General features: G+C 48.4%; 1 protein-coding gene and 1 long non-coding RNA gene across 3 annotated transcripts; one reads left to right on the top strand and one right to left on the bottom strand.

Moving 5' to 3' along the window:
* Nucleotides 1–1,082: 1,082 nt before the first annotated feature.
* Nucleotides 1,083–2,549, bottom strand: LOC106485474 (uncharacterized). Its single transcript, XR_010883696.1, has 3 exons — nucleotides 2,514–2,549; nucleotides 1,821–2,044; nucleotides 1,083–1,212 (listed from the first exon to the last, which is right to left on the bottom strand). It is a non-coding gene; the product is annotated as an uncharacterized lncRNA (long non-coding RNA).
* Nucleotides 2,550–3,436: 887 nt separating this feature from the next.
* Nucleotides 3,437–20,365, top strand: FOSL2 (FOS like 2, AP-1 transcription factor subunit). Of its 2 annotated transcripts, XM_067293175.1 has the most exons (5): nucleotides 3,437–3,782; nucleotides 6,640–6,684; nucleotides 9,711–9,965; nucleotides 13,680–13,787; nucleotides 15,352–20,365. In XM_067293175.1, exons 1-5 carry the CDS (start codon nucleotides 3,684–3,686, stop codon nucleotides 15,859–15,861), a joined length of 1,017 nt encoding a protein of 338 aa, XP_067149276.1. In that variant the 5' UTR covers nucleotides 3,437–3,683; the 3' UTR covers nucleotides 15,862–20,365. The 2 variants fall into 2 exon arrangements, with proteins under 2 accessions (XP_067149276.1, XP_067149277.1); XM_067293176.1 differs by lacking the exon at nucleotides 6,640–6,684.
* Nucleotides 20,366–24,469: the final 4,104 nt, after the last annotated feature.

Below are 24,469 nucleotides of genomic sequence, written 5' to 3'. Positions count from 1 at the left end.
GGACTAGGCAGACATACATGTTATCTCTTGTTTTTCTGGAAGCAGGGAGCATATTGCATAATGAAGCTTGGTCCGTACGTGGATTAAAAAATGCATGTGTCTGGGGCACTGGAAGCCAGGCTAGCCTGTGCTACTTTGATCCAAAAAAAAAGAAAGAAAGAAGGAAAAAAAAGAGTATTACAAAGGACTGGTACCAGAATGAAAAGTCTCCATGGTGCTGCTTACTTTTCCTCACTTTTTCTGTTCACTTTTGTATGTGTGGCTCTGTCTTAGCAAGAGAGTTTACACTCTCAGGCCAGAAGCAACTCTAGCAAAGTCAATGTAAATATACTGTAAAACTTGCCTACTTCAACACAGCGTCCAAAGGCTGTGGGTCAGGTGCTTGCTGAGGGTAAGGTGGTGCAGATCCAGCCAAAGAAGTCCACTGACTGACACCAAGTGAGGGTTTGGCCTCAGGTGTGTTTTCAACTTCCTACACTTCTCACAGGGCTTTTAACTTGAGGATTTACAAGTGTCAACTAATTGCATCCACATTAACTGTAGCCAAATATTAAAACAGCACTTGAATGTCGTTTCAAGCGAGTTGTTCCCAGACAAGGTCTAATGCAAATTTGGCAGGACATGGTAGATGTGCCAAAATCATGTTGGAATAATGTTTGAAAACAACACTCAGAATGTTTGTACTTGAGCTGAAGTATGAGGAAAGCAGGTATTTTAGGTTTAACAATGAGCAGAAAAATATTATAGAAACAATTCTAGGAATAAGGACAAGAAATCTGGGCTCTCTACTAGCAAAATGCCCTAATACTAAAGCTATAGTGTCTTTTCTCCCCCCACCCTCCCCTCTTTTTTCTGGCTGTCTTTCTGGACCAGTTAACTTTTGCATTCCTTGCTGCACAGTAGCTTCATTTCTACAAGACCATCAGCTTGATTTAAAACATGAACAAACCCAGGGTTTATTATCCCCAGTTAGAGCAGTGGTTCATGTAATCTGCTAAATCCTGGGGCCGCCAGTAGCCAGTACCTGAGGAGAACTGGAGGCAGAAGAGCTATCCAAGAGAGGTGACAGGCCAAAAAACCCCTTTCGTTAAGGTTATTTTTATTACAACGTGTGTTTTTCTGTCTCTGTTCATCTCCTAACAACTGCAGGCTAATTCCTCTTGCATCTTGAACTAATTCTCTTTCCAGCAGAATCAAGCATGTGCAGATCATCTGTTTGACATACAATCAAAGGGGAAAACAACGTCACAATCGCACAGTGCCTATTAAAGCAACTCTCCCCCTCCCCAACTCCTCTCTCCTAATGCAATGCAAATTGGAAGCACTGGTTTATTTTTATAGCCCTGGCCCCACCCCCCCCCAAAGTTAGACGCTGCACGAAATAGGCCAGCTAATTTGGATCAAGAATTTCAATTGCCTGGAAAATGAAGGTGCTGAAAACCAAACAGCATCAGCAGGAGTTTTATTCCCAAACGCCTGGCTTGTCAGGTGCTAAAGACGTCTCACTGACATGCTGCTTCTTTTCAGACTTCCCCCAAAGCTCTGGTGTTGCCTTTTCCTTCCCTAGGATGACAGTAGGAGCACAGGAAAGCCCATTACTCTCTCATGAGCTCCTGTGAGAGAATGCTTTGTCCATGAGACAACTTAAATGGGATTTTGTAGCTTGAACTTAGATGACTTCTCCTTCCCTAACAGCAGAAAAGACACTGTAAGTTCTGGATGAATCCTCTAGGGAGGATGAAAAATAAACATTTCATTTTTAACAGCAACATTTTAATAATCTGTAAACTCGTGCAGTTGCTGTATTTGCTGTGGCTCACCAAAAGTCCCCGTTCTTGGTGAGGACAGATCTGCCGCCTTCCAGCCTGGGTCAGGTGTCAACCTCGTAACGCAGCCCCTGTTTGAGGCAGGGTGTCACAGTCATTGCCCTTGGGTTTCTGCCGTAAATCAGCCTCCATTCGTTACCTACTGCTACCGTGACATACTGCGGTCCGGGAGCCCGGAGCGGCTCTGCAGCCAGCTCCCGGCAGGACGGAGAGATCCGCTAAGACAAAGAAAATTATATTAAGAAAAAAGGAAAAAACAAAAGCGGTCAAGATCACTGTACGTCCAGCCCAGCACAACGTCGGGGCGCCCAACCCGGCGCAGCAGCGGCCCAGGCGCCGAGCACGCGCCGCACCGCACCGCGTCGCCGGCCGCGGCGGGGGCTGAGGCGCGCCCGCCCCGGGCCCCGCGCGGAGCCCGCCCGCGGCCCTGCCCGACGGCGCGGCCGCCCGCCGCCCCGCCACCGCCGCCGCCCCGCCGCCGCCGCCGCCGGCCCCGCAGCGGCCTCTCCCCGGCACCGCCGCGCCGGGCCGCCAGGGCAACCCGGCGGGGCAGAGGCGCCCGGCGCGGGGCGGGGAGGACGGAGCCCCCGCCGGAGGGACACCGCGGCGCGGCTTTGCCCGCGGGCAGCGCGCTTTTTGTTGTCGTTGTTATTACTGTCGTTACCGCTGCCGTTATTTCCCCCTTACCACTTGCGCGGGCCCTCGGCGGCTGCTCCCCCGGAGCCCCCTCCCCCCGGGACCGCCGCCCCCCGGGCCGGGCCGGGCCGGGCCGGGCCCCCCCCCCCAGCCGGGCGGCGGTCTCGAACCCGCGGCGCGGCGGGCGCAGCGGCGCCGTTCCCCTTTAAATCCAGCCGGAGCGGCGGCCGGCGGAGCAGGGAATCCCTCTCGGAGCACGTCATCCGCGGCGAGGAAACCCGCGCTCGCGTAGTGCGACGCAAATGACCATTTTTGGCAACGTGCGACAATGGACGGGACCAAGCGGGGCGGTGGCGCGGGGGGGGAGGCCGGGAGGGGGCGGCGCCTGCCGGGAACCCGCCGCGCCCCCCCGCCGGGCGCCGCCGCCGCCGCGCGGGGCGCGGGGCCGCCGGGAGCCGCGGGGCGGCGGGGGCGGCGGGGGCGGGGCGGACGGGGCGGGGGGCGGGGCGGCCCCCCCCGCGGCGGCGGCAGGTGGGAGCGCCCGCGCGGGCGAGGTGGGGCCGGTGCCGCGGGTTTGACGTGTGCGAGTGCACATGGTGCGGCGGCGGCGGCGGCGGCGGCGGGGCCGGGCCGGATAATAAGCGCGCGGGGTTGACGCGGTGCCATTGCTCTGAGTCACCGCGGGCGCGCGGAGCGGAGCGCGGAGCGGAGCGGAGCGGCGGGCGCGGAGCGGAGCCGGGCGCGGAGCCGCGCTGCGCCGGCCGGCGCGCGAGGGCAGCGGCACTTTTATAAAGGGCGCCGGGGGCGGGGAGCCGCGGCGCCAGCAGCCCCGGGCCGCTCCGCTCCGCAGCCGCGGCCGCTGTGCCGGGAAGCGCGCAGCGGTGCGCGCCTGCGAGCGCGGGAGGGTGCGCGCGCCCCGGGTCCCCGCTGCGCCCCCCGCCGCCGCCCTCCGCGGGCCGGGCAGCCCCTGCCCCGCCGCCGGGTTTCGCTGTCCGCCTGAGCCCTTCTGAAAATTTTAAATTTTTTCTTTTTTTTCCGCCCAAAGCTTTTTTCCCCTGCTTTTCTTCTTCTTTTTTTTTCCGCCCCTCGGCGAGCCCTGGGAAGGCGAGCGGCGGAAAATAAAAGGTCGGGCGGGAGAAAGGGGCGGGGAGACGGCGAGGGAGCGAGCGGGTGTCGGAGCGGGAAGGCGGGCGCCCCGTCTCCCCGGCCCCGCCGCGGACCATGTACCAGGACTACCCCGGCAGCTTCGACACCTCCTCCAGAGGCAGCAGCGGCTCCCCGGGCCACCCCGAGACCTACCCCAGCGGCGCCGCGCAGCAGGTAGGGCCGCGCCGCGCCGCCCCGCTCCCCCCGGCCGCCCCGCTCCCCCCGGCGCCGCGCCCGGACGGGGCGGCGGCGCTGAGCGCGGCGCTGCGCTGCGCGGGGCGGGCTGCGCGCGGGGCCGCGAGTTTGGCGGAGTTTTCCGCTGGTTTCGGTCGGGGTGTGCGCGCGTGTGCGCGCTGCGCGGACGGCGCCGTCCCGCCGCGCGTGGGGCTCTGCCCGCGGGCCCGTCCCGGCGGGACCTCGGCGGTGCTGGGGCAGGGCCGCCCTGGAAATCGAGGAGCCCCGCGATGTCCCGTCCGCTCCAAGGATGGTAGTGGAAATACATATGCGGGGCTTATTCTTCCCCCGCTTCGTCCTGCTTTTGTTCGCTTACGTAGCTTCTTTTTTTCTTCTTCTTTCTTCCTCCTTTCATCACCGTTTTCCAGGTAGTCCGGCAGCTTCATGTGAGCTGGCTCGCAACAGTTTGGGCGTCTTCGCTGTACAGCGGCTTTGAGAGGGCTTGTGTGACTTCCAAACGCTGTTAAAACCACCTTAAAACATACGCAGGCACCCCTTAAGCAGGCTTTATTTCATCTTTTAAGGTGTCTAAAGGGGTCTCCCTGCTTTCTGCCCCTGCCCCCAAACTTTCTGTCTGTGGTGGTGAAACTATTTTTACATTTCCCATCAGTGAGACCTTCTAAACACTTACAGTGTGATAGTTTGCTTTTTCCTGCTGTCCAGACAGTCCTTTGATTGCCGAGAGTTGCTGGCTGGTGTTTAGCCGTTGATCAGTTTTCCTGTTCTCTTGACCTTTCGAATGCAAGTTTTTTTTTATGAGGCTTATATGATCTAGTTACACTCTGGGATAATACTTCTTTCCTCTTGAGAGCTTCTGGTCTTGAGTAATAAATGGAACTTGAAGAATGGAAGATATTTCCTGTTGAAGCTGCATGAATTCATGGATGTAAAAGACGACTAATTCTTTTTAACAAGCCTTTTCGTTTTTCCTAAGAAAACATCTCGAAATGGCTTATATGCCTACATAGACTAAATCCACCACTTCTGTGGAAGGCATTACACAATCGGGCCAGTTATACAAACGTAGGTTATTTCATAACTTGTTTACATCAGCTGGCCTATCCCCACTCTTTCTTTTTCAGAGTTGTGCTCTTCCTTCCCCCCCCCCCCCCATATTGTTATTTCATGTGTGGCTTGTATGGGCGAACTGGCAGAGTGAGCAGATTTCTGTCTTCACATCAAGAAGTCATAGGATCATTAAAAAAAAAAAAAAAGTCCACTATTAAACTTTGCCAACCGTACCAGCCCGTGACATTCCTCACATTAAAGAAGTTTTACCAGAAATGACTCTCCGCGTTTCCCAGCCTGCTCCAAACGCATCTCGTTGGTGCCCTCTGTGGGCTGCGCTGAGGGCGAAGATTTCCAGGGATTGTAGTTTGGAAGCAGATTATTCACTGCTTTGCAGTAAATGCCAGGACAAGGCGGGGGGAGTAGGGCGATCCGAGAAACCCAACATGCTTGGCAAGCTGCAAATCCTTTGGTCTCGGTTTCCTTCTCAGGTTCAGTAGATGCACTAGATTGAGGCACTTGTTTCAGGAGGTTGTGAAACTCTGGCCGTGCTTAGCATTTGAGCTACTGAGATCTGCGTGAAAGGGGCTGAAACTACTTTTCCCCCTTTTATTTCTCTGGTGTTGTGTGCCTTCCCCAGGCAGCTCTCATGTGTAGTGTTTGATATGGGTGCCAGAAAGTAGTTTCTAAGGTTACTATCTTAACGGGGCTTTGAGCAGGACGCTGGCTTAGCAAGAACAGAAATGTTTTCTTTAAGAATCTGGGAGATTTCTCAAGGCCCTGTGCATCGTCTTTCCCTTGATCCTTGCAGATGTTGTAGATTAGGATCAAATGCAAGTGTTGCCTTTACCCTAGGAATTGGGCTGTTCTGCTGATTCTGGGCTGTGGAGATCTGCAGAGTTTTATCGCTTGAGAAAATATGCATTGTAGAAATTTTTCTTTCTTTTTTTTTTTTATTTCCCAAAGCAAGAAAAGATGCATCAGTCACATGTTTAAGTGGAAACTGTGTGTCTGAGCCAAAACTTTGATGCTTTTTAATTATTTTTCCCATCCAACACAGTGCTGGAACATTTTTCTTTTAAGTTGCGTGTCATGTTATATTCCTAATCATTGACTTGCCATGTGGTAAACATAGATTTTAATGGGAATAATTTGTGTGCTCTTTCAGACCAGTTGACTTTCCCCTGAAATATCCCAGTCCCATGTCCAGTTTTCCTTCAAGTAGACACTCGACACGGGATAACCATCAGGGGCTTTTTATTTGTTATAGGATATACCCCCCAGATTTGATATTCGTTTGAGGATTTGTTAGCGATCGACTGGGTTTTTTGTTGTTGTTGTTGTTTGTTTGTTTGTTTGTTTGTTTGTTTTCCCCTTCCCTTCCCTGGCCATTTTACCCTTTCCCAGACTGGTTTCTGGTGCTGCTTAGCGCTTGCGGTTGCAAATGTAACTGGAGGTCTGGAGGGGAGTGGAGGTGCAACGTGGCACCGTATAGAAATTCCTCGCTGAGATGGAGAAGGGAAACTGTGGAGCCAAAGCCTGAAATATTCCCCTGCTGCTGCTGTATCTAAGTTGTGGCCTGCTAACGTAGCCTGTCCCTCACCGTGGTAGGACTTGCTGGAGACCCTCTTGGATGTGGATCTCTGAGGCTGTTCTCCAACCCCTTATGTTAAGGCAGAGGGGGGACAGATCTCAGTTCTTTGTGCTCTTAATAATAGGACTCTCTCTTTTTGTTTATTTAATTTTTTTTTTTTTAATGATACCTTGATCTGCGTGTTGCTTGGGTCAGGAGGAGAGGGGAGGCTTTGCGGCTGAGCGCGCGCTGTGCATGCAGGTATGTGTGCAGCACCTCAGTCTGGTTATCGCCAAATCTTTGCCGCGGCCCTGTGAGCCTCTCCTTTGAGAGGGTGGATGGGGAGAGCCGAGAGCGGGCAGAGGGGCGCCTCTCCTGGGTGAGGAGAGGAGAGCTGCGGGCACCCGGGAGGAGGAAGTGGCCGGGAGGTCCCTGCCGGGGAGGCTAGGGGGAAGTGGGCGAGGGCAGGCAGCGCTGTGGCGCAGGGCAGGGGTGCTGCCGGCATCCTGTGGGCTGCCGGGGGGACAAAGCTGTCCGAGGGGCAAGGAGGGACAGGGAGAGGCGTTTGGGGTGTCGTTTGGGGAAAGGTCTGCAGCTCCAAAATGAGGAGATGGGTGCCCAAAGGGGCTGTGCAGGGAAGGTGGCAATGAAGTCGGGGCCTGCCCCTGGAAATGACGGTGCCAGGAGCTCTGGGCAGAGCACGGGGGGGTCCCGCAGTGTTTTGGTGCAGCAAGGCTGGTGGTGGTGGCACGGTGTCCTGGCAGGGAGGCGAAATTTGTGGGGAAAAGCTGGCCAGTCAGGAAGCAATGCTTATGAAATCCAACCGGAGCCCAAGCGCCCTGTGTCTTGAGGCTTAGCCTGTCGCAGCCATGTGCTCCTTAGATATCTGGGGGGAAAAAACAAAACAGGCCCTCATCTTGGAGAGCTTTTTAGGACATTTCAAGGGGTTAGAAGGGAAGTTTGTGACAGAGATGGTGCGTGGCATAGACAGGGACTGCAGTCTGACTTGTCTCTTTCCCAAGTCTGAAAGAGAACGCTGGGGAGCCGCAGAAGGATGTGGCTGAACTGAGCAGCTCCCCTTCAGTGTCCTGGGAACTAGTGTTACAGTGAAGTCCTAAGTCAAATACAAGAGTGACTGCAAGTGGAGAAGTAGCCGCTTGGTGAATAACTCGGAGCCTGATCTCTGTCAGACATTTGTATCTGGCTTTTATATAGCTGATTTTGGTGCATTTGACTTTCCTGACCTCTGATGGAAACTTTGAGCAGGTCATTAGGTGTTGGAAGTTACAATAATATGGTATTGCAAGGATTGTTTCCTCTGGAATGCAAACAGTAACTTTGCACAGTGAAGCACCAAAAGTCTCGGTACGTTTTTCAACCATAGGCTTCTAGCAATCCTGCAAAAAAGATAGGACTCTTTCTTCTCTGCTTTTTGGGTACAGGAGGAATAGCACAGGTAGACAGAGGTCATGACAGAAGTCACTTGTGGAATTGGAAGCAGAACTTGCACCTCTTGACTTGAGCACCTGTGGTTTAACTAGTTTCACGCTTCCTTTTTGCAAGGTTAAGCTCCCTTTGTAATAGTGCTATGGGTTGTGGAGGCACCAAGGCATCCATTCCTGTGCCACATGGTCACAACCTACACTGCTGATGGGTACAGCAAAGAAAGGGATCTTCACCTATAAACCCTTCTATAGTGTTTACAGTTTCCAGCTCTGAGCCTCTCTAACTGGGAGAGATCATGAAGATGGCATTCACTATAAAGTGTGAGCCTGTTTTGGATTCAAGCTCCAGGTGTATCATGGAGGCTCTGGTGGCGATTTTGCCAAGGCCTTGGTGCCACTGTCATACTGCCTGTGTATTTCCCCACCTGCTTAACTTGATTCAGTCCTTCCCTCTCCTGCCCTTTCTTGCTAGGTTTTGAGCTGCCCAAAGCTATAGATTGGGATTTGTCTGGGTCTTCTGGTCTCCAAGTTTAGGCGGTTGGACTTTTTCTGGATAATATCGGCCAAAAATGCTGTAACTATCAGAACGTACAATACTACTTGCAGTAGCCTTGGTTTAACAAAGCACATAAGCAAGGTGCTTGACTAGACACACCCTGAAAAGGAAATCTATGAAGTGCTGTCCCTTATCTCGGAGGCTTACCTGAGCTGAGGTCAGGCTGGTGCAAGGGTTCTTGCTTCTCTGGGAAGTTAGTTTGTTGACCAAAGAATGTGCATTTTTCACAGGACCATTTCAAGGGTCACAAATTTACAGCAGCTATCCAGCTGGTCCTACGAGCCCCATCCCTTGCCCAGTGAGTGCTAAGATTGCTGGAGCAAGGCATGTTTGTCTGTAAAACTGAGTCTAACCATTGAAAGGCTCCTGAAGAGAGCTCTTCACAGACAAAAGCATTCTTTCTCTCCTGCTTCCCCCTCTGGGGACAGGTGATTGTTTTCCTTGCTGTTTAGTGCCAGCACATTATCCAGATGGATTTACCTCTGTCTGAAACAAGGTGTACATGTATTTTGGAGGAGATCATTACCTACTGCCTTGGTTTTACTGCTGCCTTGTTTTGTCTAGACAGCGTGGAGAGCTGCAGGGAACTTGTCCGATCTGAATCCTAAGACCTGTTTTATAGGCTGCTATTAAAATACATATCCTTGCACGTAACCATTCCAGGGCTGGGTTTCTTGCACTGTGTGCGTGGTGAGCACAGAACCACTGAACAAGAAGTAAACTGTTGTTCTTGCTATGGAAACCTTGCATGGACTGAACCAGAATTTCAGGGGCATCCTTTGGTAGAAGGCTTTGCACTGTTTGGTAAAGGCATTTCAGAACTGAAGTTTCTCTTCCTTTTCTTTGGATTGGCAGGGAAGTGTTTTTCTAGAAACTCTTTAATTCCCCTTTTGCCCCATGCTGGAAGCAGTGGTGGGCTTGTGTGGGGGGAGGTGGCAGCAGTGGGGCAGTGCCTGCCAGTGGAGGGAGGCTGGCGTAAGGGATGCTGGGGAAGAAGGAGGGAGGTGAGGAAGCAGGCTGGGAGAAGGCAAGGTTAATCCAGAGGGGAAACGCTTTCTGCAGAGGGCCATGATGGGTGGGAGCAGCCTGGGATCCCACAGAGGCTCCCAACAGACCCTTCCTTTTTTTTCAGGTGCTTCTGAGCAGGTTCTTGCTCCTGCTTTGGCCCTCACTGGTGCTGCTCTTTAGGGCCTAGCTGGTTTCTGAGCAATCCCCCATGTTCTGCTTTCATTGACAGTTTCTTCTTTTCTTTCTCTCTCGCTCTTTCTTCCCCTACTGAATTCTAGAAATTTCGAGTAGATATGCCAGGATCAGGCAGTGCTTTTATCCCTACAATCAACGCCATCACAACCAGCCAAGACCTGCAGTGGATGGTCCAGCCCACGGTCATCACCTCCATGTCAAGTCCATATTCTCGCTCACATCCCTACAGCCATCCACTGCCCCCGCTGTCTTCGGTGGCTGGACACACGGCCCTTCAGCGACCTGGCGTGATTAAAACGATTGGGACCACAGTGGGCAGAAGACGAAGAGATGAGCAGGTAATCGCTGTGGGGAGAGTGACTCAGGGTATCTCAGAAACAGGCATACAGAGATTCCCCTGCACAAGGGGGAGTCCCCCACTGCCCCCTTACAGGATCTCCCAGCCCCAAGCAGGAGAGTTGAGGTCTGTCCTGCGTGTTGGACATGCACTGGGGTTTCTCAGGATGACTACGGTATAAGGTGGAGGGTGACTTTATTACTGCTTCCTCATCATATGGCAAGAGTTAACCAATCTCCATAAAACACTTCACACCACTGGGCCACATTGCGGCTTGGTATCAAAAGCAGGTGAAACTCTGAAGTCGAGCCTTGGGTTTCGGTTTGAATGTCTTTGACTGCCACTCCAAGCAGAAGGAGACCTCTGAGTCAACAAAAGAGCTTTACATTGGCTGTTAGTTTTGTAAATGACCTAAGTGCATCAACTGGTATTTTATATATGCTCTGTGGCAGCTAGCCCTGTTCTAGTCTCACTTTTGGGTGATACCACCAGCACCAACCAGAACTGTGCAGAGAGGAGCAGCAGCTCCCCTATAACATCTTAAGTTTATTAGAAAGAGCCTTCTGCATGTCTAGGATCGAATCCACCTTCCTGCTGCAAACACGCAATCGCCTGATCTCTTTACAGCAGCGTGGTGATGATCCCACAAGCAGAGCTCTTTCCATTGCTGTCACGGTGGCATTTTCATAGCTGGGGTGAGGTAGCTTGCACCGCTGCTGCCTGTGCTCGGTTCCTGCTTTTATTGCAGAGCCAGGCCCCTGGATCCTGTGCTCAGGCAGGGGGTGGACTAAATGCAGGTGTCTTATCCTGAAATCCTTTCAGTCCTGTGAATCTCATTGTCAGAAACCGCATTCTCCAGGGCTGTCTAATGAATATCTATCCACAGTGCTAGGCTGACTTTTTTTTTTTTTTTTAATAGATGATATGAATAATCTAGATCTCCCCAAATTGTTCCCAAGCAGCAGTTGTGTGGGTCGCTGCAGAGAAATGTAATGAGACACACTGCACACCCTCAGTACATTAGAGCGCTATTGCATGAGGTCTGTTTCTAATAAGGCACATCAGCCCTACTTTTACTTCCACGTCATCTGTTTTGATTCACAGTCCAATTATTTTATGTGGAGTCACTGCTGGTCTTATAGACCTAAAAGGCAGGGAAGGGGTTAAAGGTGCTTGTCCAGAATGAGTTGCACCTCTGTTCAGGGAGCCAGTGCAGATACACTTAAGACCTGTTTTTTTAATTGGGAAAGATGAATCTGACCCTCTGTGGGGCAGATGCGGTTCCTATGGTGTGTGCCAGCCCTTTCCACACGGTTACTTCCCAGTTCCCTGTGCACAAGGCTCGTGTCCAAAGCTAGGGAAGCTCTCACGAGAACTGGGAGAATAATTAGCAGCAACTAATTTGTTTGACAAATGCTGCCTCTGTGTTCACAAATTGGCCGTGAAGAGATCACCATATTCTCCAGTTTATTTGTTGTTCGGAGTTATTTGCTGAAGGATGTCTGCCAAGCAATTCCTGGCCTGTGGCTTGTTTGCAAGCCGTTCATTGTGGGTCATTCAAATCCAAGTCCTTTTGATTAGGCACGTGCTAAGTCAGTACCCAGGCGGTTTACCATGACTCTTTGGCTCAGATTTCCGCTGTTGGTGCTTGTGAACGCTGAATTGGAGTGCCATTTTGGAAGACACTGTGTAACATTTTATGAAAAGAGCCTGTTTTGATGCCAGTGAATGCACGTATTGGACCTGGACAAACCACAGATAATGCATGTAGCAGGGGCATGAAGAGTGCCAAATCAAACTGCTTTCAAATAAATCCAGCAACTGCTTACAGAATATTCCTTTTTAGAGCCATTATAATGTTAAGCACGTCCACATTAGGGTCTTCAGTCCTGTCTCTTTGAGATTTTTAAAAAACATAGCCTCTGAGATGGATAATGTAAAAATGACTGAAGGCCCGGGGAGGAATAATTTTGTTCCCCAAGTATTTCAATGAGATCTGTGCTTGTAAAGCATAAAAGGGCACTTGAAAATTGTATACAGAGGCCCCAAGTCAGTACAGAAATTACACGCATGCTTAATGCTGTGCCGTACTGAGGATACTTTTGTGCAAATACATGTTTACCCTACACATGTATGGGCTGGAAACTGAGCAAGCAGAGCCGTACCAGGGGAAGTGGTGCCTGCCGGGGCTGCCCTTCAGAGGGGGCTCCTTGCTGGGGGGGTGAATATGCAAAAGCCCCAGCTGCTGTCCACCAGGGCAGAGAGAACGGCCTGCTCTGAGATGGATTGCTATAACCTGCTGATGGAAAAGCTTTCAGGTGCACAGCTCATGTCCTGAAGTCCTTGCTAGTCTGAGAAGTGCTTGTATTGCTCAGTGTGCATCCAGGGACTTGCACTGTATCTGGCTGAAATGGCAGACCTGTAGTGTCCAGAAAAAAGCAGAACAGAGCAAGGGGAATGCCCAGGGATTAAAATAAACTCTCTGAAACTGAAGATTGAAACTAAGGAAATAACAAAACAAACCAGAATGAGGTTAGAGTAAAAATAAAACTAAAAAGAAGAGATAGTAAAATGGTGACTATCTTGTTTGTGATATCGACAGTCCCAGAAGATATTAAAACTGAAAGCTATTAAGGAAAGAGGTTTTTTTCCATTCTCTACTGGTGAATACATGAGATCAGACAGTGCTTCACCCAGACCACTTGTTTCAGTTTGGTTTGCAGTCACTGGGCCAAAGCCCCAGCAGCACATGCCAGCCCAGTGAGGCTGAAGTGCACGGCGCGGGGTCAGCTCATGGCAGAGGAGGATGTGTCGTGTGACTCTGTTTGCCAAGTGTGTGCCGTGAATCCCCACACCATTGTGTTTGCACTGGCTCCTGTGAACAACGGGCAGACAGTGGTGACCCTGGCAATGTCGGCCCCGTTCACGTTGCTGGACTTGCTCCCCTGTTGCTTGCAATGATACAAGCACATCTGCCGCTGCTGAGATTTATAAAACCTTGTCTCAAACCTAAAATGCTAAGCCTGACTTGACCAGGTCTTGTGGGCTCCTGCTCACTTCCTCTGGTTTCGCAAGAGTGTAACTCTATGGGTTTCTATGGAACTGTTCCTGATTTACATCAGTGAGGATGTCAGCTGGCCTCAGGAAGCCCTTGATATCACTGGAGCCTTGCCTGCTGATGCAAGAAGCACAGTGTGTTATCTCGCTTAGTGCTCGAAAATCTGAGGTCAGATTTTTGGGTGGTATAAATCATTGTTGCTTCATGGACTTCATGAGAGCTCTGTTGATTTCCCCCTCTCCCCCCACCCCATCTCCAACCTTCAAGCTAACAACTATTTTTGTGTGGGAAGCAGCAGATATTTTCTTTTAAGAAAGAGGCACTTACAACATCATGCTCTGGTTTTGCTTAATTTACCACCCAAGTTGTGAAACAATCAGAGCATCTTTTATCTGTTTGGCCTTGGTGCAGATTCACTGTCCTCTTACACAATCTTCCCCCTGCTCCCCACTGTCTTCTCCTCACCCTTCTGCTAAGACCCGGTGCTAGCAGAGATACTGCACACTTTCATCTTCTGCTGACATCAGTTGAGAGGGGGAGTGAGGAGCATCCTGCTGGATCAGGCCTTTTTTCTTTGCATTGTGGTTAAATCCTCGCAAACTTCAAGGAATGCCTTGCTCAGATCTGATTGTGGGTTTTCTTGGCACTTGCCCACAGCTGTCGCCTGAGGAAGAAGAGAAGCGAAGGATCCGGAGAGAGAGGAACAAGCTGGCAGCTGCTAAGTGTCGTAACAGGCGTCGAGAGCTAACAGAGAAACTCCAGGCGGTACGTGCTCTGCATGCATTTCTCTTTCCTTGTCGCCTGCCCTTTGGACTAGCTTGCAGGGCATTGTTTTCCCTCTGCAAGCATGTTTGAAGAACATGCTGCGAAACACACGCTGCCTTCACCTTCTGACGTTGCTGCTCCGAGGCTGACTGGTGGTGTTGCCCCTACCACAGCTTGGGTGGTGAGGGCTCAGGTCTGGAGCTCAGGAGCCTAAATTCCCAGTGCTGACTGTCCAAAACATCCTAGCCACTCCACTCTCTTCTAGCCTGCCTGCTAGCACTAGTCTCCCTACCTCTGGTCTCCATCTGTAAGTGGAAACAAAGATGCTGTGTGCCTCAAATGCATGCTTTGAGGAAAAAAAGCACTGTACGGTCACCTGAGAGCAGTAGAAAATGAGGCAAACATTATGTGTATCCATCAAAGCTGCATCCTTTAGACTAACCTTTCTTTGGTTGGAGATAACTGATTTTTTTTTTTTTGCACAAAGGAAACACCATAGATATATTTGGTCTGCAGTTCCTAGAGACATGTGGTCCAGTGTCACAAGGGAAATTACTAGTTCCGCTAGAAAAGATAGGGACGGGTACAAGAACTGTGGGGTGGATAAGGAACTGGCTGAAGAGGGGGTGAGGATGGGTTGGGGGGTGGCAAGGGGAGGTGTGAGGCTAGAGGGAAAGTTCCAGCACCACTCCTCAAGAACCAGCCTGGGATTGGTTGTATCTGATTTTATTAACCATTGGAATTTATTAACAGCAGAAGCAGTGAAAGCACACCAATGAAATGTGCTGCTGACTCAAAGCTGGGAGGTATTTTCAGTGTGGGGGGAAAGGACATCATACAAGAAGAATTTAAGGATCCTCATGACTAAACTAATAGAAATGAGTATGAAGTGGGAGGTCATATCCTGAAGGACCAAGGGCCAGAACTTCTCTTAAATGGTGAGCTCCTCACACAGGAAGATACTAATTGCTCACAGATTGACTATGAACCATCAGTTTGATGTGACCATGGGAAAAGTAAATGCAATAATTCTAGGATGCATCAAGAGATGATCCAGCAGAGGTAAAAGTGTTAGTCCCTTGTGCAAGTGTCAGGCCATACCTCATCTAGAATATGTGCTACAGAGAGAAAATGGGAACAGTTTAGAGATTGCTCTATGCTACCCTCCCTCTAGGAAATAAGAACTTGACTTAATCTAACACAAGAAACAAAGGGAGGGAATCTGAGTGCTCTCTGTAAAGGCATCTGGCAGGTAGGCAGTGAGGGAAAAGAGTTATGCAAGTCAGAGGACAAAACAGAGGTAGAAACTGGCCATGAGAAAATTAAGGCAGTGTGATGAGAAGACCATTTATAACCCTTAGATTAGTAAAGTTTGGGGATAGTTTCCCAATAAAAGCAGGAGATGCAAAATGCTCAACTAGAAATGGCCTGGTGCTTGTTTGGCCCATGAAGGGACTGTGGTGTATTTGCTCATGATGGCAGGGGACTGGATTTGATGGCTATGTTCTGGGTGAGGAGCAGTGTCAGAGCCTCTGACATTTACTTATTCCTTCTTTGTCTGCAGGAAACTGAAGTGCTGGAGGAGGAGAAGTCAGTGCTGCAAAAGGAGATTGCTGAGCTCCAGAAGGAGAAGGAGAAACTGGAGTTCATGCTGGTGGCTCATAGCCCCGTGTGCAAAATCAGCCCGGAGGACCGCCGGAGCCCGCCATCCAGCAGCCTCCAGAGCGTTCGGACTGGAGCAAGCGGAGCAGTGGTGGTGAAACAGGAGCCTGTGGAGGAAGAGATCCCATCTTCCTCTTTGGTCCTTGACAAAGCCCAGAGGTCTGTCATTAAGCCCATCAGCATTGCCGGAGGTTTTTATGGGGAGGAGGCACTCAACACTCCCATCGTGGTGACCTCAACACCAGCCATCACTCCTGGCTCCTCCAACTTGGTGTTCACTTACCCCAATGTGCTGGATCAGGAGTCTCCTCTCTCCCCGTCCGAGTCCTGCTCTAAAGCTCACCGGAGGAGCAGCAGCAGCGGTGACCAGTCCTCGGATTCCTTGAACTCTCCCACCTTGCTGGCATTGTAATCCCCCCCGCAGCCCCCCATTGCCAGTGTGTTACATTCCCACCCAGCACCATGGGGGAAGCCCCCCTCCATGGTGTTAGAGACAGGCACAGGATCGTTGAAGCACAAGGGCAGCAAGAACAAGGATGGGGAAGTGCCGCAGCTCCAGGAAGGAGAGTGAGGACCAATGCCAACTCACTGGAGGCAGGAAACGGCAAGGGTGGGACTGACGTGCCAGGACTGTTTGGAGAGGGTGATCTCCCGTCTGTAGGGGCTGCCTATGGAAACCTCTTCATGGCTGTAGTGGACTTAGGAAACACTCTTGACCAGGACTGAAGGCGAGCTGGAGACAGTCGCTAGTTGGCCCTTTCCTTTGTGAATTGATCTGATCGGTTATGCTCTGTGCTTAGATCAATCTGGTTAGTGAATTTTACTAGACCTCTTTCTTTCCTTGCTTTTCTATCTCTTTCTCTCTCTGTTTATCATTTCCAATGTTGTCAATCCCATGACATTTCATCCAGTCGCTCTGAACTCTAAAGGCTTGTTAGGATCTATCCTCTTGGGAAGGGCTGTGGGGAAACAAGTGGGGTTGTAAAGGCAGGAGCGGGATGACTGGGAGGGCAGTGGGGGTCTGAGAGCAGTGCAAGGGCTCAGCAACAAGGTCAGAGCTTGTAATTCCGTGACCTGTGGCACAGACATAGTGAACAGAGACAGTAGGAGGCTCATATGACTTTTTTTTTTTTTTTTTTTAATAAGTAGATATATTTATCCTCCTGGTCTCCTCAAAACCCAAGTTAACATCTCAGGGCCAGAGTAGCATCAGAACAGCTGCTGGGGTGGCATTATCATTGTCTTTGGCAGGGTTTTACCCCCATTTGGTAGATACCAAATCTGCTACTAGACTCCTTTGTTTACTTTTCCTGGGCTGTCTGCTGTCTAGGGAGTATTACACCTTCCTCCCATCACGGCTCCTGACTCAGATGCTGAACTCTTCCTATTAGCAAATCCTCCCCTCGCCTTGGCTGTCTTTGCAGAATGTGCTACTGAAAAAGAGGTGGCACCACATGCCTATAAATCTAGGAGGGAGATTGGTAGTGGATAAGAGGGTGAAAGTATCTGGCTGTCCCCTCAGTGCCTTTTTTCTTTGGCAAGCAAAGCAGCACACATCCCTGCAGTTAATACTAGCAGGTCTTTGCTCAGAGATTCCCAGCTCCTGAGGTCAGGAGGAAGGTGATGGTGTAACCTCAGGTACAACACAGGCCACAAGGCACTTCTCTACCAGGCATTGCATACTCCAAGCAATGACGTGTTTAAATTACAGCAGAGCTTTTGGCAACCTCTGGTTGTGATTGACAAATTGATATTGGAAGAAAATTTATTATCATTATTTGCACCTCAGTCTTTGGCCTCTGTTTTTTTTGCAATGTAATTGATCTGATTTTGTTGGGGTTGATTGGCTTAAAGACCAGAAACACATCAGAGAGCTCTGCTCTTAGTCCTGGGTCCTTGTCTCCTCCAACCCATTATCTTGGCTGCTAGTACCGAGGACACCAGAGGGCACAAGCTGATGCTCTAACGCATCTCTAACGCTGATGTTCACTACTGAAGACAGCAATGTGCTGAACCTATTCCTGCCTGGACCCAAGCTCAGTTCCTGTTGATGTCAAGGCACTGACAAGTCATGGCCATGTGCGCACTAAGATTGCCCAGCTTGTCAGCTGCTTTGGTCCAGCATGTTGAAGCTGTGGTGGCAGCTATTTATTTTGGTGTGGGATTTTCTTTTTTTTTTTTTTCTTAAAAAAAAAAAAAAAGTAATTCTTGGTTAGGCCAGACCTGGAGAAATGCAGTATGCAATGGTAGGGCCAGTCCTGTGAGATGACTGTTCTTGCAGCTCCCACTGACTCCACAGGGAATTAATGGAGTTCAGTCTTGTGGAACCAGACCTTTACTCAGCAGGGCTGGATTCCCTCCAACCTTGGCCACTGCCCCATTCCTTGAATCATTTCAAAGGGACACTACTTTGGCTCTAAAGGTAGATTTTTTTTTCTTTTTTTTTCTTTTTTCCCTCCTGCCCCAATATTTACCAGACTTGCCAGAAATAGAAAGAGATGAGTGGTATTTTTCCTTTGTAAAACTCTTAGTGATTCAGGCTTTTTCTTTTGTTGTTTAAACATTTCCATCATTATACCAGTACTAGAGGTCTGAAATTGAGCTTATGCAACAAGTAAAGCTGATAAGGGAGTTCTTTTGTCCCTACATGAACATCAAGGCTTCCTTTTTAATAAAGTAGATATTAAACTTTTGGTAGTTAGCACAGCTGATCCTGTTTTTGTACAGTTTTATGTAGATGATGTCAGTTTAGGAGAAACTGCTGCTTCTTTAATTGTTTCCATTTTGCCAGATGCTTGTTTGGGCCAATCTGGATTTAGAATCTAAGGCTATTCAATAAAATGTCTCTACGTGTCATTTCCACCTATTCTGGGCGGAATGTAACATTGACAAGTGGTGAATCCTAAAGCGAGGCAGCTACTTTTGAGGCCAGCTGATCACGGGTTTGCGAGAGATCCCTGGAGTCAAGGCTCAGCTGACATATCTGGAGCATTCCTATTAGGGACTTTAGGTAAAGTCAGGTGCCTTCTCAAACCTGAGTTAATATAAGTCATAGTAGGACAACATAAACCTCTTCTTAAGTCTTGCTGGTCCTTAATTAAAGATGTGATGTTTTTAACATAGTGACTTGTCCCCTCTTCAGTTGCAGTTCAGTTATGTTGACCACCTCGTTAGCTGTGTATCTGTCTCCTAGGCAAACAAGCATTTTTAGCAGTGTGAGGCAAGTTTCTTGGAAAGGAAAAGGTTTATCTAGCTCTGGTGAGTAGGCAGGTGGCAAAATCCAATTGCATTTCTGAAAAAATCCTTAGGTGTGGCCTTCGCTGCACTCAAACCCCACTGCTGCCAGCCTGCAAAAGCCATCCGAGAAATCTGAGATGTTTATTTTCATATTTGGCTCAGTCCTTTGTGATAGCTCCAAAGTGCTCTCAACAAGTTAAGTTTTTTTGTTTGGTTGTTTTTTTTAAACCAAGTATGAAGTCCTCAGCTTAGCAAGATTTTAAATGTGGGGCCTTGTCACTCATTTATACCAGGGAGTCCCTTCTCCTCATCTCTATGGGAGAGGCATACAGCCCAAGGAAATATGTGATTCTACCTTTACTTTTGCTTCACTGAATTATTGCCTCAAGGAGCTACAGCTGGCCCCTGCCCACTGACTTGTCACTGATCATCTCGGAGATGAGGCAGAAGCATCCCCTTTCCTGCCTTGTGATACCGAGGAGAACCATTTGAAACTACACATGAAAGATGATCGTTATCTGCAAGAACCCGAGTACCTTGTGCCTGCCTATCTTGTCCCTCAGTCCTTTCAGAGGATTTCTGTGTTGGAATCGCTGGTCTCCTGCCTTCTGTATTTTGTGGATCAGCATTACCTTATTTTAGGTTCTAGCAGGCAGGTATAGCTTGAACTGTCCAGCTGTTTTGGTCTGGCCCTGGATTCTTTTTTTTCCAAGTTTATTGATGTGCTTTTGGGAATTGACAGTCTTCCCCATCCCACAAGTGGTATTTTCCATGAGTACCTCCCCTGATGATTCCTAAATGTACAGTGTCTCCACATTCTGCATGCAGTAGGGGTGTGGGAGCTATTAGAACTAGTGTCTGACCAAAAGCTGTTGAAGTCAGTAGAAAAATGCCCAGGGAATTTCAGCTGGTATTGGGTCAACCCCTTAGTGACTGGCCCAATGAAGCATCTAATAACGGAAATAATAATAAATTGATCGATGCCCAATGGGGAGGAGCAGTAGCAGCCACACTGAAGGAAACACTCAGCTTCCAGGTGATGTTTGCCATTCCAGTTTTACCCTCCTTCCTCCTTCCCCCTTCCCAGTTCTGGCATTGCCTTCATCCATTCCTTTCTTGTAGGTGTGGAGACTGGGTAAGTCTCAAACTGCTTGTGGTATGATGGGATTTAGGACCAATATGCTGGGGACAGTAGCTCTCTGTTGTGTTTTTATAATTATTATTTAAATGATCTATTTAGTTCATCTGAACCTTTAATTTTGCTGCTTACTGTATGTAGGATCCACCTGGCCTTCATCCTAAATGAAAAAAACAAAACGAAAACAAACCTAAGGCATTCCCCCAGTATCTTATTTATTGGCAGGCAGTTGTTTTGTGCCTGCTCCAGCAGATCTGCCCGCCATTAATTTAACATCCTCCCAACTCACATTCCTAGTTTTTGGTTGTTGTTTTCTTTTGCTTTTTGTTGTTGTTTTTTTTTTCCATTCTAAAACAGACTTCTGAAATATTAAGAAATCTTATTATTATGACACTTACAAGTTCATTTTCATTAGGAAGGCCAAGTCAAACATTTTAAGAGGTGGGGGGAACAGTCTACATTTTATTTCTTATTTATTTATCATGTTTACATCTTTTTTTCTGTTCAAGACTTGGATATAATAAAGAAAGCATTAAAAATACTCCAATCTTCTTCTTTTTTTTAGGCTAATAATTTTTTTTTCCGGTTCTTTAAATAAAAGATTTTGGGTTTTGTTGTTGTCTGTATAAAATGTATAAAGAGATATGTTTCTAAAGATGCATTATCATTCCTCTGTGAACAGTAGGTGGAGTTGAGGACAAATCTCAGAATACAAGATAATAATAAAATCCCATCCTGTTTTACTTAATTGTTCCCCTCCTATCCTGTATGATTAAAGGGTTATTCCACTTTCTTGTTTGTGGTTACTTGATATTAAAACCATATTAAGATGTGTAGAAAATAGATATCCAATTGTTTTTGCTCAGTGAGAGGATAAAATGTTGTATATATATTGATATACTGTGTAGTTCAAAGTAACATCAATAAGGGATAGTGCATCTTTATTAGAGTGATGTTACTAGTGTCACTAAAGTCTACTTTAAGATCCTCAGATATAAAAAGGGCCTGACACTGATTCCACTTTCTTGTGGGTAAATTGAGAGCATCAAGTGTTTCACTGCTGCGAAGCAGGTGTCAGAGGTGGAATCAAGCCTCAGTGATTAATGTGCAACCATGAGGATTATTGAAGGTTTGGGGGCACCGTTATCTTATTTTCCTCAGAAGTTTTAGATCATGGTTTTTCTTTTTTGTCTGTGGTGAAATAGTTTCTGCCAAGGAGGTTCTTAAAGGTGACTGTTGAATTGGGACCCTTCTTTGCTCGTTGTGATCTTTATATAGTTCTTGCAGTCCTGGAGAATCTCAGCTCTGAGGCATTCTCTCTGGTGTTCTCTCGTTTCTGTTCTTGTTATTTTACTGTAATACAGGCCTACAGTATTTGCACTAAAACAAAAAGCTTGTTAGAGAAAGCTTGCTGCTATGAAAGAAAGAACATATTAAAATGGTTTTGCTTTTACAATTTTAACTGAGTAGCATTTTGTAGAATAAAATCAATTTAGATTGAAAAAAAAAGAGTTTTCTTTTTTCCTCTGCACTCCCCCACCCTGCCCCATCCTCCTTTCTTTTCCTTCCATTCCTTCATGGTGTAGTGTTTTTTTTCCCTCCTTCTCCTTTGGTGCTCAGTTGTAATGATTGGCTGTATTGTTGACTATGCTGCTGAGAGTTATGACACTTGTAAATCCTGTTTTAATGACATTGTGGACACTTTTGTATAGCAAGAGCTAACTGGAGTTCTTCTCTCTCTGTTAATTGAAGTCATTAAAAAGCTCCCTTTGCCATGAACAATTAAAAGCTTGCATGTTGCTTCAATCCGAACAAATGGGTACAGCATTGCCAGGTGCCCGACTGTAGCACATTTCAGGGCTTCTTTCATTAGAGCAGCTGCAATCCAGACAGCTGTTAGCTGCAACAATGGTAAATAGGGCAGAGGCTAACAGAGGAGACCACCTGGGCTAAAAGGCAAATAATGCATTAATCCTTTCATCTTCCTTTCAAAAAGAAAGGGATGGAGCTAAGAAAACACATGATGAGATGACTTCATTATTATTATTTTTTAAACCACCTCTTCAGCCAGAGGACTCAAAAGCTGCTCTGAAAGCTTCGTCTGGGGTGGTTTCTTCACTAGCAATAAGGAGGAGATTGAAATGGGATTGCCTTGCTCACCTGGGAACAGCTGCAGTCTCTGGAGTGGAAGGAACTCAGATATTCCAGGTTAGGAATGCAGGATGCTGTATTCAAGTAAAAATATGGTGATGAGGGGGAGATGTTAGATGAGTCATGATTAGCCAAGCTGGCATCAGGCCAACCTACTCCTTACTCACTGGTTTCTTTAGGAGTAATGTCTGCTTTGACTTCCTCCTGGTCCCTGTCCCTGTCTTCTCTGGGAAGCTGTTTTTTCCACCATGCTCTCATGGCATGGGAAGGAAGGAGATAAGAGAAGAGATGCTAGAGTAAGTTTTGTGGCTAGTGTATGAAAACACTTCTGAAGTCATGAGGAATGCTGAAAGTACCAGCCACCAGAATGGGGAATACATGCACCCGCCTGCGTGGAGTGAGCTCAGTGGTCAGGAATCCACACTGTAACAGAGCTGACACGAAGTAGACACAGGATGGCGTGGGCTGTAGAGCTGGAGCCAGCTCTAGTGTATCCCGGGGGGGGGGGGGGGGTCAAGGATAACAAAGGAGTGAGGGGGGAGCCTTTGGGAAGCTTGCTTCAATTGCACTGGTCCTGGTGGGGCTGTAGGAAAAACTGGCTATTTTGAGGGGATGCCTATTATAAGCAAATATACTGAAGAACCCAAGAGCATCATCTTCTAATATCTATTTCCATGGGGCCTCAGGCATGGGGGAAGTCCCCCTTTGATCTGTTGTACTCAAGCTTTCTTTAAGGGGAGTGCCTCAAGGATTTCCTGCTTAAGTGCCTGCCTGTCTCACTAAGGGCTTTCCCATTATGCTGATGCACAGAGGCGTCCAGCCTCAAGTTTGTCAAACCGGCTCCTTTGGCAGCATATTCCCCACCACCAAAAAAAGGGTAGCAGAAGGATATGTTCTTGCTTGCCTCCTGACAACCTGAAGTGCTCCCTAACCTCCTGTTTGCTGACAGCACTCTTCAAAAGGGGTTAATGTTACTTGTCTCCAAATGCTAGTTGCGAGGTTAGTCCTCCCACCTGATTTCCTCCCAGCACTGACTGGTTGTGACTGTCTTTCACCATCATTAGCTGGCAGACACTGGAATGTCCACACACTTACTACAATTTGGCTCTGAAAGTTGAAGTTACACAGCAGAGCAAAGTGTTTTCCACCAGTCTACTAGCTGTGGGGAGCTGAATTCGACCACATTGTCATGGAAATTGTGTTTTCCCCAACATTCTCACCTTGTTTTAGATCTCCATTTCACCTAGGGAAGTTCCCCTCTTTCTTACACAAGTTCACACACACACACACACACACACACACACACACACCCTGCCCAGATGTACAGATCTTGTTGTGCAAGAGAGGGATCTGCGTGTTATCATGACGCAGGTGGTTGTTCCGGTGTGGAGTCATGCTGGAAGAGAGGTAGCTCATCCCTTATGCAAGGAAAAGACACTAGGAACATCTGCACTAATAACTCTTCTATTAGGATCAGTATAAGGCTCAGTGGCATTTTTACTGTGCACAAGAATTAACAGCAGCTCCTGGTTCTCTTTTGCCTGTCCCCTCCCCATCTAGAGAGATTCATCTCTGAACTTTCTCCACAGTCACATTCCTTAGTGAAGTACCGAGAAATGGTTCATCTCCCTAGGCAGCATGTGAGGGTAGCCCGGTCTTAAAAATTCAGAGGTTTCCTTCCACACATCGAGTGTAGTTAACCCTGTGGTCTCCGCTGTTCTTCACTGCAGGGGAGACCCTGCCTGAGGCAGAACTTTTGTGTCAAGAACAAAACTGTAGCCCAAAGGAGTGGCCTGAATATATCACATCAGAGACAGCAGTAAGGCAGCTGAAAGGTTGTTTTTTTATTTTCCTTTTAATTTAATCTAGAATCTATGGGAGCAGCTATAGGAACACTGTGGAAATTCTGCAGCCAATGGAAAGAATAAGCATGTGCTAAACTTTAAGAAAGCTTAATGGCAAGCAGAGCTGGAGTGGGAGTGTGGGGGAAAGGAGAGCATCCAGAACGCTGGTTTGAAGTGATGTTTCCACTTTGATGTGGGAAGGATGTGACAGAGGAAAACTGTGACAAGAATATTGCATCAGATATCCCAAAGTGGAACAAATGATGCGTTTTTGAAAAAAAAAAAAGAAAAAAGAAAAAAACACCTTATGGTCCTATTCTACTGATGGCTGTGACCTGATCCTCCTGAAGTTTCACGTCATCACAATAAACTTCTTGCATTCAAATGTGCCAGTGCAGTGTTTTCTGCTCTGCCTCACATGGCACAAGTGAGCCCCCATTTAGCAGTACAGATTGGTTACTGTGGGCATAAGGAGCAATACAGATAGGTTATTAATCTGTGTGGAAGTTGTTGGGGCACTCTCATAAGGCTGAGGTTTAAAAGAAAGTTTTTCCTGTGTGTTCTAGCATAGTGAGATCCAAGACACCTCAGGAAGCTTTTCCTTGAAGAAGACAGGACAAAGCTGTGAGGAGAGGCTGAGCGAGCTGGGA

This window comes from Apteryx mantelli, chromosome 3, assembly GCF_036417845.1.
Source record: "Apteryx mantelli isolate bAptMan1 chromosome 3, bAptMan1.hap1, whole genome shotgun sequence".
NCBI classification, from domain to species: domain Eukaryota; kingdom Metazoa; phylum Chordata; class Aves; order Apterygiformes; family Apterygidae; genus Apteryx; species Apteryx mantelli.
This window is presented reverse-complemented; position numbering and strand designations above follow the sequence as displayed.